This window comes from Leuciscus leuciscus (genome assembly GCF_965113295.1).
Source record: "Leuciscus leuciscus genome assembly, chromosome: 7".
In the NCBI taxonomy this organism is placed as follows: Eukaryota; Metazoa; Chordata; class Actinopteri; order Cypriniformes; family Leuciscidae; genus Leuciscus; species Leuciscus leuciscus.
The window spans coordinates 1,298,594-1,311,194 of NC_138731.1; the positions used below are offsets into that span (position 1 = coordinate 1,298,594).

The 12,601-nt window shown below is 44.0% G+C and overlaps 1 protein-coding gene across 1 annotated transcript in view; it reads right to left on the reverse strand.

The window, feature by feature from the left end:
• LOC309502198 (E3 SUMO-protein ligase RanBP2-like) overlaps positions 1–12,601 on the reverse strand; it is a 103,732-nt gene that overhangs the window by 13,718 nt on the left and 77,413 nt on the right. The window contains 4 exon segments of the mRNA XM_082174476.1: positions 2,554–4,575; positions 4,975–7,192; positions 8,637–8,689; positions 9,402–9,540. Coding sequence (XP_082030602.1) covers positions 2,554–4,575; positions 4,975–7,192; positions 8,637–8,689; positions 9,402–9,540 — 4,432 coding nt within the window.

The following is a 12,601-nucleotide window of genomic DNA, read 5'->3' on the forward strand; positions in this document are numbered from 1 at the left end:
AAGTCTAGTGGGGCTACATGCCCACCAAATTTCATGTTCCCCGGTGTTTCGGTGTCCCTGGTATGGTTGACGAAAAATTTAAGGGGGCCCCAGCGCGGGGGGGGAAGTGGCCCCCGGGGACCAAACAAAATTTTTCCGTAAAAGTCTAGTAGACCAACATACCATAAAAATTTCTTCATCCTCGGTGCCACGGTTCAGGTAGTTATTTAGGAAAAACTGCATTTTTTTGGGTTTGGGGGGGCCCAGCGCGGGGGGGGGGGGGTGGCCCCCGGGGACCAAACGAAATTTTTCCTTAGAAGTCTAGTGGGGCTACATGCCCACCAAATTTCATTTTCCCCGGTGTTTCGGTGTCCCTGGTATGGTTGACGAAAAATTTACGGGGGCCCCAGCGCGGGGGGGGGGGGGGGGGGGGGAAGTGGCCCCCGGGGACCAAATGAAATTTTTCCGTAAAAGTCTAGTAGACCAACATACCACAAAAATGTCTTCATCCTCGGTGCCACGGTTCAGGTAGTTATTTAGGAAAAACTGCATTTTTTGGGGTTTGGGGGGGCCCAGCGCGGGGGGGGAGTGGCCCCCGGGGACCAAACGAAATTTTTCCTTAGAAGTCTAGTGGGGCTACATGCCCACCAAATTTCATGTTCCCCGGTGTTTCGGTGTCCCTGGTATCGTTGACGAAAAATTTAAGGGGGCCCCAGCGCGGGGGGGGAAGTGGCCCCCGGGGACCAAACGAAATTTTTCCGTAAAAGTCTAGTAGACCAACATACCATAACAATTTCTTCATCCTCGGTGCCACGGTTCAGGTAGTTATTTAGGAAAAACTGCATTTTTTGGGGTTTGGGGGGGCCCAGCGCGGGGGGGGGAGTGGCCCCCGGGGACCAAACGAAATTTTTCCTTAGAAGTCTAGTGGGGCTACATGCCCACCAAATTTCATGTTCCCCGGTGTTTCGGTGTCCCTGGTATCGTTGACGAAAAATTTAAGGGGGCCCCAGCGCGGGGGGGGAAGTGGCCCCCGGGGACCAAACGAAATTTTTCCGTAAAAGTCTAGTAGACCAACATACCATAAAAATTTCTTCATCCTCGGTGCCACGGTTCAGGTAGTTATTTAGGAAAAACTGCATTTTTGGGGGTTTGGGGGGGCCCAGCGCGGGGGGGGGGGAGTGGCCCCCGGGGACCAAACGAAATTTTTCCCTAAAAGTCTAGTAGACCAACATACCATAAAAATTTCTTCATCCTCGGTGCCACGGTTCAGGTAGTTATTTAGGAAAAACTGCATTTTTTGGGGTTTGGGGGGGCCCAGCGCGGGGGGGGAGTGGCCCCCGGGGACCAAACGAAATTTTTCCTTAGAAGTCTAGTGGGGCTACATGCCCACCAAATTTCATGTTCCCCGGTGCTTCGGTGTCCCTGGTATCGTTGACGAAAAATTCAGTAAGGTGACGAAAAAAAAAAAAAAAAAAAACTTTGACAATCCCTATATGACCGCTTTCGCTAGCTACGCTAGCGGCGGTCATAATAATGCAGCCCTATCATGTATCTTGACCACTGCGTTTAAGACAGTAAAGGGCAACCACATCATAACTGAAATCCAAATAGGCCAAATAGCTCTTTGTTATTTACTACATCAACAGAAGCAGCCTTCCACAATGTTGGAAAACGTCTGCTACACGTACAATATATAGCAGAGACAAAAAACCTTGCAACACCACATCCCAGTAACCACACCTGTTGGTGTCACACTTCAAGATGGGAAAATAACTTTACAAGACACTCCCTGCTGAATACTTTAAGGGCTTTGAAGCCACCGGTCCACTTTAATTGTAAATTCTGCTAAAGTTTCAAACAAACAGCTAAAGGTTAGCCAGTTTCAGACCATGCAAACATTTTGATTGAGGCCAAGGAAACAATGTTTAAGTTATCACATCATTCAGCCAAGGTCAGGTCTCTCGGCTCATGCCAGTCAGTGAGAACTCGGTGTGCCACAGTAAACTGTGACCTGAAATACCTGGGGCTTCAAACTGGGTGGCTGATGTGCAGCTCCAAAATGCCATTGGATTATTTTTGAAAAGCCTAAAATCCAAACCTATAACAAAGTTACGTGTTAAAGATTTTTTGTTATTCTTGTCAGGGACTTGATTTTATCTCAGTTACTGAGTGGATGGTGAAAATCAGTGTCTATACGACAGAAGACATGGGCTTAATGACATCAGCTGTAAAGGAGACATTTCAGAGGCGGCAGATTGAAAGGACCTTTTTTTTTTTTTGTAGGAAAAACATACACCAATGAACAGTGCCCAATAAGATCATGAACTTTTAAATAAACCAGGAAACCAAACAACTAGAATATAAACTAGGGATGTGTTTAACTACAACCTTGATTAAACACACCTAAACCAGCTAATCATCATCTTTAGGACTACTTGAAAAATTGCAGGGAGCAGGGTTGGAACTAAAACTACAGGGCGGTACCCCTCTGAGAACAGGGCTGGACATCCCTGATCTTAACTAAGAGGTCTAAACAGTTTTATTCATAAACTATGGGCACAGAAGATAGCTTACTTGTTGGGATGCTGAAAGGATTCCCATTGGATGGCTGACTGGACACAGCCTGTCCAGAGGTTTTCAGTCTTGAGGCACTCGTTTCCTCATCTTTTGGACTGGGAATCATAACAGGAGATTTCTCTTTTGATGACAAAGGGCTCCCAAAAATCTTCTGCACAGAGTCTGACCCAAAGACGAACTTGGGAGGAGAGACCAGAGAGAACATGGGACTCTTGGTAACCTGAGCACCAAGCTCTGCCCCAGGCAACCCATCTAGTTTAGGACTGTTTTCAACCTCAGGAAGTGCAGTACGTTCTTTTGTGGTTTCCTCAAGTACAGCAACAGCAGCCTTACCACAAAGTGGCTCTTGGCTGATGGCAGGTACTCTTGCAGAAGGCAGGGTGAGAAGAGTGTCTTTTTCCTGGGCAGTCTTTGCCTCTTCTAAGACTTCTTTGAAAGTACTTGCCATTTCCTCCAGTTTAAACCGTACAGCCAACTGTTCAACCTTGCCCTGCCCTTCAGCAAAATCAAAGGCACTCCAGATCCATGCTTTCACGGATCCTTTCATGGGCTCAAGATTCATATTCGAAGCAATCCAATGGTTTGCACACAGTTTCAGGACCTGGTCCCGCCTCATCACAAGTCTAATACGCTTTGTTTCGTAGTTTTGTAGTATTTTAAGGTCTCCTATACCTCGTTCCTTCCACTGACTAAGTTCTTTATCATAGCGGTATAGTTTGGCCCTATGATGGAAAATGACTTGCTCGTTCTCCTCTCCTGTTGAGACCTCGACAAGATCAGGCAATGGCACAACAGGCTCAAAGTACGGACCATCTCGCTCTTCCTCTTGCGATGCTTCTTGTTCATCATCTGTGCCAACAGAAGCCTGGCTCTGGTTTAGCTTAGATGGAGACTTGGAGGGACTGAGAATAGGCTGAAAACTGAAACTAAAGCCTGTGGACGATTCGCCAAAATGGAACAAACTTTTTGCTACTGGATCAGGTTGCGAAGAGGTATTGCACACAGAAGAATTAGCATAGTTATCGAGCGCTTCTTCTAGCAAATCGTAATTATCCCATTCTAAAGCAGTTGCGGTGCTTTCAGAGTTGAGCTTGACTATGACTGAAGAGGTACTGATACCTGCAATGCTGCTTTCATCATCCTTGCTTTGGTAAGTCAAGAATGATTTCAGGTCTTTAAGACCAGATTTAATTTCTTCAGCTTTCTGTATAAGTTGGGCGGTTCTGCCAGTATTCACAAGCTTGTGAGAGGTCTGTAAAGGAATATCCAATAGCAGGCGCTGACACTCCTCAAATTTTTGCTTGAACTCTTCTGCAAGCTCTGGTGTTTTGAATTTTGCCGCAAGCTGTTCTAATCTGGCATCTCCATCTGAAAAGTCATTGGCAATCCACATCCAGGCTCGGTCTGACCCAGAGAGGGGCTTCAAGTTCATTGTGGTTGTGATCCAATGATTAGCACATACCTTCAACACCTGCTCTCTCCTCATAAGAACTCGAAGCCGCCCATTCTTATTATTTTTGAGCAGTTTAAGGTTGCCAACTCCTCTTTCTTTCCATTGGCTTGTTTCTGTATCAAATCTGAAGAGTTTGACACGCTGTGAATACAAGATTTTCTCATCTTCTTCCCCTGTAACAAGGTCAACCTTCTCAGGCATCTGAACAACTGGCTCGAACTGAATATCATCATTATCCTCTGTTTTGTACATTTCATCTTCTTGATTGACAGAGGTGTCTGTCTTGGAGCTGGAATTAATTCCTATAAACAGCTGCTGGCCAGCCCCTGCAAAGCCTTTGAAAGTGGGATCCTCCTGGCCAAACTGAAAACTACTTGAGCACGTTGCCAAGTCTGCAAAACTAAAAGAGTCAGGCTTACCGGTAAGGAGGGGATTATTATTGTGACTACCAGTGTCTAAGGGCTCATCTGAGGAACTTGGGATTCCCTCTTTTTCCTTCTCTCTGTGAAGTTCAGCAATATCCTTCTGGCCGAACTTTAAACTACCTTGTGAAGAATTAGCCAATTCTGTGAAACCAAAGGAGCTAGGTTTAACGGTAAAGAGGGGATTTTTATCGTGACTACCAGTATCTACGGGCTCATCCGAGGAACTTGCGATTGCCTCTTTTTCCTTCTCTCTGTGAAGTTCAGCAATATTTTTCAGGAGGTGAGATGCAGATCCATTTTCTGACTGTCCATCTGATGCGTTTGCCTCAGATCCTGCAATGCCAAACTTGAAACCACCAGCGGGTACTGGCATGGAAAACGAAAAATTGGAACTGCTTGACTTATCAGCCTGAGTTGTAGAGGACTCAACAAACTTGAAACCTTCTGAGGATGCTTTTTCCTTGCTTGTACCAAACTGAAAAGCAGGACCTGGATTGAAATTGGCTGTAAATCCCGTTGCAGCAGGTTGTTTGCTAGAACTACCAAAACTGAATGAAAAAGAGGAACTTGATGGTGCAGTAGAGGTCTTGCCTTTCATATTTGGGTTTGCTGCCTGACATGAGACACACTGCCTAGCTGTACCTTCATTTCTTACCAGGCAAGTGTCACACTCCCACTGTCCCCCTTTTTTACCAAACATGGCAGCTAACTCAGTGCTGCAGGGGGCTTTGCAAGAAACACATTCAGTTGCTGAAGCATCATTCCTCACTAAGCAGGTGTCACAGTCCCATTGACCCTCTTTCTTGACAAATTGAGAGCCAAAACCAGAGCCAAAAGGGAGTGCTAGAGTTGCTGACACTTTCGCATGTTGTGGTGCTTTAACCTGAATAGTTTTCTTATCAGCCTGAGCTGCAAGGTCAACAGATGTTACTGCAGCATCATTTGATCCAAATTGAAAAGAAACTGGTATTTGAGACCCAAATGCTAAGCCCATTGAGCTGACATCAGTGTTTCCAGTAAGCACAAAAGAAAAAGATTTAGCAGGAGGAGCCACAGGCCACAGTTCCTCTACAGGTTTGTTCTTTGCTGTAGAAGGAGCTGCACTGTTGCAGGCAACACACACTCCAGATGTGGGAGCGTTTCTTACACAGCACACATCGCAGTCCCATTCACCCTGCTTCTTGGAAAACAATGTTTTAAGATCCATTTCTTTGGATGAAACCTGAATCTTTGGAGTTTCAAATTTCTTTTTCAACTGTTGGCCATGTGGGAACTCTACAGGTTTGTTCTTTGCTGTAGAAGGAGCTGCACTGTTGCAAGAAACACACACTGCAGATGTGGGAGCGTTTCTTACACAGCACACATCGCAGTCCCATTCACCCTGTTTCTTGGAAAATAGTGTTTTAAGATCCATTTCTTTGGATGAAACCTGAGGCTTCGGAGTTTCACATTTCTTTTTCAACTGTTGGCCATGTGGGAACTCTACAGGTTTGTTCTTTGCTGTAGAAGGAGCTGCACTGTTGCAAGAAACACACACTGCAGATGTGGGAGCGTTTCTTACACAGCACACATCGCAGTCCCATTCACCCTGCTTCTTAGAAAACTGTTTTTTAAGATCCATTTCTTTGGATGAAACCTGAGGCTTCGGAGTTTCACATTTATTTTCCAACTGTTGGCCTTGTGGGGACTCTAGAATGAATTTTTGAGCCTCCTCAAATGTGAATTTAAACAGTGCGGCCTCATCCGCAGTTTTAAAACGAATGGCCAACTGCTCAGTCTTGGGCATTTCATCTGCATAGTCCATAGCATACCACACCCAGGACTTGTCAGATCCAGCATTTTGTTTGAGGACCATATCTGCAGTGATATAGTGATTAGCACAGATTTTGAGAACCTGTTCCCTCCTCATCAACAGACGAACTTTCCCGGATGTTCTATGTTTTAGAATTTTGAAACTTCCAATGCCCCTCTCTTTCCATTCTTTAGTCTTAGGGTCAAACCGGAAGAGTTTTGCTCTCTTGCAGAACATCTCCTTTTCCTCCTCCTCACCAGTTTTCACATCAACCTTATCAGGAAGAGGCACAATGGGCTCAAAATGAGGTCCATCCTCTTCCTCTTCCACATGGGTGCTATCATTATCACTTTCCCCGCTTTTCTCTTCCTGAGCCTCTGGATTTCCTAATACTGGTTTGGTTCCACTTGCAAAGCTAAATCTTTGGTCAGTGTTGCCAAAAAGATAAATTTTGCTCTGAGCAGCATCGGTGAATGAAAACCCTGTGGCACTTTTACTCTCAAAAGTAAAGACTCCACTCTGGCTAGGCGGATGCTCTTGGGTCTGATGTTTCGGTTCTGATGGTCCGTCCGCTTTTGGAGGAATATCTGACTTCAGAAGTCCTAAGAGGCTTTCACTATTTTTCAACTGAGCAGAGGAAAAGGTGAAATCACCATCATTGGACTTGAAATTGGAGTTGAACTTTAATGCAGTTGTTGCCGATGTTGATGGGGCAACGGCAACCCCACCTGGCTCTGGCAATGTTGGATTGACTGTAGGTTGAGGAAAATTGTGACCATAATACTCTTCACTGTATGGAGAGAGTAAGGATGTAGCTGGAGACTCAAACCGGATTGGAGCACCAAAGACCTGCTCTTGAGGATTTATGCATGCAGGAGTTGACTGAAGAGGTGGTGTGTATGTTGATTGTTGGTAGGCATACATATGCTGCTGTGGAGGAAGACGATTCATCCCGTATACTGGGCCCTGCAGAGGTAAACAAACAATACTTTGATGTTGATTCTCTATGCTTTTTCTTGGTTACTAAAAAGGTATATGTAACGGGGTTCAGATGTTATGGGAAGAAGGAGGCGGGAACCGGCGAACATTCAAACATATTTAATAAATAAATACAAAAATACAAAAATGAAAGTAAAAGCCAGCAGCCCCTCACGGACGACTGCTGGCAACACAAACAGAAACAAAACATGAACTAAAAATCAGGCCTGTCCTCTCTCGCTCTTCACTGTCGTCGCTCCTCCTTTATGCTTCCGCTCCTCCGTGAGAGATGCGAGACCGGTGCGTCGCGCAGGTGTCACTCATTTGCAATCACGCCACCGGCCTCGTGCCGTTCTCCCACGGCCCTCGACCTCGTCCTGCTCGCCACATACCCCCATCGCCCCTCGCAGGCCGGGGGGTACCACCGAGGCTGCGCCTACTCCCCCCCCCCCCCTCCCCGGGAGGACCGATCACGGCGGCTGCGGTACCTGGGGGTATGGACAGACGAGGCGAGAGTACAGGAGACGGAAGCATGAGGAGCGACAGAGACGAGAGAGGGGAGAGAGAAAAAAAAAAAAAAAAAAAAATCTTTGATCCGGTTCCCGGACACACTGCCACTCGGCCCTCAACCAGCTGAGAGACTCACTCGCGGTGCCATGCGATGGTACTGGACATCCGTTGGGGGACGGCTCGACGCTCCTCCGCCTCCTGGCGGACGGCGATGGCTCCTCCTGTCGAGGGCAGCCGGCAGCGAGCCTCCCGTCCCCTGCTCCGCCCCCATCATGGCCGACGGCAACAGGCTCCGGCCCACGGCGAACGGGAGCGACTCCTCCGCTCCCTCGCGGATGGCAGCCATCCCTCCTCGACCCAGGAGGACGGCAGCGAGCTCTCCGTCCCACCTGATCTTCTTTCGATCCAGCACCATCGCCTCGGGCAGCAATCGGCGGCCGACGCTCCCTCGTGCTGCCCGACCTCCTCAGCACCGCGATTCCTCCCAGCAGCGAGGGCTCTCCGACAGCGTGTCCCTCCTTCTTCCCGGGTTTCGGCACCAATGTAACGGGGTTCAGATGTTATGGGAAGAAGGAGGCGGGAACCGGCGAACATTCAAACATATTTAATAAATAAATACACAAATACAAAAATGAAAGTAAAAGCCAGCAGCCCCTCACGGACGACTGCTGGCAACACAAACAGAAACAAAACATGAACTAAAAATCAGGCCTGTCCTCTCTCGCTCTTCACTGTCGTCGCTCCTCCTTTATGCTTCCGCTCCTCCGTGAGAGATGCGAGACCGGTGCGTCGCGCAGGTGTCACTCATTTGCAATCACGCCACCGGCCTCGTGCCGTTCTCCCACGGCCCTCGACCTCGTCCTGCTCGCCACAGTATAATATATATATTTTTAACACATTTACATGAAAATCACTCCACTACCTTTGTTGGTGTAACATTTGCAGCAGGGCGTAGAAGATACTGTGAATTATATGCTGAAAGAAAAAATAAATGGGTCTTAAATATTGTATACACAAGTGGTTCTAAATTTTTTGGTGATGCCCCCATTTAGAAGCAGAAAAAACTCATAAATGAATGAATTTTTTTTAAACAAAAACAGAAGTCAACAATATAACTTTTTGTTGAAAAACTGCTGTGCATCTTCTTCCAGCTTTATATTTTTCTTTTTATTCTGATGAAGTTAACTGAATGAACTTTTGTAAGTAGGCCTACATAATTGCTTTTTCCGTGTATCTTGCAAAAGATACATTGAATAAATAAGCGATATTGTTTTGCAGGAGCAATATGAAAAATAGTTTTTCTCTCTAAACCCATAAGACATTATCTATGAAACTCAAGGATGAGAGGATGAGGATTGTAACCTTCAAGCTCAAATGGCACATAAAAGCACCATAAAAGGTTTCCATGTGATTGTGATTTGCATTGTGCAAAACATCGCAATTGAAAGTATTTTCACTCAAATTCTTGTCCTCCCCATTCAAATCTGATTTGCCAACAAGAACATATATATTTTTTGGGGGGTTGAATAAGCACATTGAAAAAAACTGCACAAACCTCATTGGCTCGCATTGAAAGTGAACAAGATTTGAGATATGTTGGGGGGGGGCACACATTGAGAACCACTGGAATACACTAACAATTTCAAAGACAGCAGATTTGGGGAATGAAGCAACTAATTGAACTGACCAGTATGAGGAGCACCATGGAATGCCTGCGCTCCAGGAAATCCATCCTGAAGTCCTTCTGCAGGATAACTATCTCTGTACGTCCTATATGAGGATGCTGTCGCTTCAGGGGAATTAAGGCGCAGGTCATGAACCTCATTCTGTGAGAGACGGAAAACAAAACAGAATTAGGTTAGGTTAGGTTACTTTTATTGTACCCGTAGGTAAATTTGTTTTACAGTGCAATGACTATGGCATCCAATACAAAAACACACAAACACAGAACACTCCACAACACATAGGGACAAATAAGTAAATACTCATACTGAGTAAAGTGCTCTCAAAACATTAAATGTGGTCTTTGTAAAAGAACCTAAAAAAGAACCTAAAAACAAACAACTTAAAAATAAATAAAAATAAAAAAATAAAAATAAAAAAAACCCCAATTTAAACTAAAAACAGATAAAAATCATAAAACCCTAGTACAACATTTCTGAGAACCACCTCTACACTTTGTTAATCATATTAATCGCATTTGGTACGAAGCTGCTCTTATATCTTTTCGTTCTACACCTTGGGACTTTATACCTCCTCGCAGACGGCAATAACTGAAACTCACTGTGCAGGGGGTGAGAGTCATCATCTAAGATTGAGAAGGCCATCCTTTGTAACTGTTTGGTATACAGGGATGCCACTCCTGGTTTAGACTCACCTATCAAACGACCAGACCATTTTACTATCTGGTCTAACTGATTTTTTGCCTTTATGGATATATGACCATACCATACTACAGTGGAGAAGGACAACACAGATTCAATAAAAGCATGATAAAACATTTTCATTATTGTTCGGTCAAGATTAAACACAGATAATTTCCTTAGGCAATACAAACGCTGGTGCCCCTTTTTGCACAGAGCCTCACAATTCTTTTCAAAATTCAGTTTCTCATCAATAATAGTCCCAAGGTATTTGTATGATTGTACATACTCTATTGTTTGGCCTTTAATTGAGGTAGGTTCACTTGGATGAGTACTTTTCCTAAAATCAATGATCATATCCTTGGTCTTTGATATATTAAGCTGTAAGTAAGATTCCTCACACCAATTGACAAAATCCTCAATAATTGGGCCATGTGAGGTCTCATTCTCCTTAAGTAAACTCAAAATAACTGAGTCATCCGCATACTTTATGATAATTCTGTTATCATACATGCTTTGACACATATTTGTATATAAAATAAATAAAAGTTGTTACAAGAATGTTACAAACCCTAAAATCTGAAACTTGTCTGTACCACTTTCACAAAGAGCTGCTGACCAGTTTTACATGGTTGAATTTAAAACCACTAGAAAAATGTACTGCTTTGTCAAAAACTCATTTTTGAAGGTTATTCTGGGCGGAGGTTTTAAATCTCTGTTGGGGGTACGCTTCGGGCTTTTGGTTCAAATGTACCAACTGTCCTTGAGTTCGGCGTTTAAATGCCGCCTCGAGTCCGGTACACCTTTGAAGATTAGGTAGGTTTAGTTAGTTTTGTTTATAGTTAGGAACTGAAGTCTCTCATTTTCATTGAAGGTGACACTTTGTTTGCTGTTTTCCGTGTCTGTGCTGTTTGTCATGCCTGCTAAGAGCATGAAGATGATGTGGGGAACGACTGGTGGTAAGTCTTCATCAATCTTGTAACAAGGCGGTGTTTGCAACAGGGATCCGCCTTTAGTAGTTCCTGTCGTAGGAAAAATGCATGACTCCCCTGACTGTCCTAACTTATTAGCCAAGGCCAAGAAAATTATATCAGACGAATGGGAAACTATTCTTAGTGATACTTTTATTTTTTCTGTGAATTCCTCTCAGCCAGAAAGTAATACTGTGTGCACTGGTACTGGAGATGAGATCCCTGTGTCTGGATTACAGTCTGTCATTGACAATGTGGAAAAGTCTGATTCCATCCCTGAAAGTCCTTTTGACTGTGATGACCATGTTAATGCTTATTCTTTATCTCCACGTTATAGTGTAACTCGAGATGAACTAATCAAAGAACAGCAGTGGGATTGCACCGTCCAAGATCTGTTTTCTTTGGTGAATGAATGAAGGAGGTGACCAGAACTCATTTCCTGTCTACTTTCTTAGAAACGGATTGCTCTGTAGGAAACAACCTATGCGTTCCGACATTTTACTAGATCCTAGGATCTAAATTGTGGTTCCTGTTACTTTTCGTCAAGCCATCCTGCAGCTATCTCATGAGGGTGTCGCTGGTCATATGGGATTTTGAGAAAAATCGATTGGCCTAGGGTCAAACGTGATGTGATTAACTAAATACAGTCCTGTCATACATGTCAAATGACCGGGAAGCCAAATCAGAAAATTCTGTTGGCTCCTTTACAGCCTATTGCTGCTGTCACAACTCCTTTTGAGCATTTGATTATTGATTGTGTTGGTCCTTTATTTATTTATTTATACAGGTAAGTTGACTGAGAACAAGTTCTCATTTACAGTCACACAAAATACAGCCAGGAATACAATGTACAGTAAGCAAAATAAGTTAAAAGAAATTAAAAAGAAAAGCCAAAACAATCACAAAAAACAAACACAGTCAGTAATAAAATGATCCTCAAGCAAACGTCTAAAATGCCGTAAAGGCACCAGTTCATCCAGTTTAAAATTACATTAAAATTCATTCCAAATGTGAGGGGCAAAATAACTAAAAGCTGATCTACCCAATTCAGAGGAGATCTTAGGGATCTGTAGTAATAGCCATCCCTGAGCTCTGGTCTGGTAGCCAGACCATCTAACTGTTCAATGTGGTTACACTTTATTTCGATAGTCCACTTTAGACATTCTACTAACTATAAGTAACTTTGCAACTACATGTCAACTAACTCTCAATAGAGTATTAGTAGACTGTAGTAGACTGTTAGGTTATGGTTAGGTGTTAGGGTTCGGGTTAGAAGAATAAGTTGACTTGTAGTTGCTAAGTTACTTATAGTCAGTAGAATATCTGTTGGGGAACCATCAAATTAAAGTGTTAGCAGATATCAAGCATGCAGCCGACTAATAATCTAATGAGAGTTAGTTGACATGTAGTTGCAAAGTTACTTATAGTTAGTAGAATGCCTAAAGTGGACTATCGAAATGAAGTGTTACCTTAAATGTGAATGAATAAAAGGTGGTAGTTTGTGCAAAAGTGCAAAATGCATTTCTCTACAAGATTTTAAGGACAGCCAATTT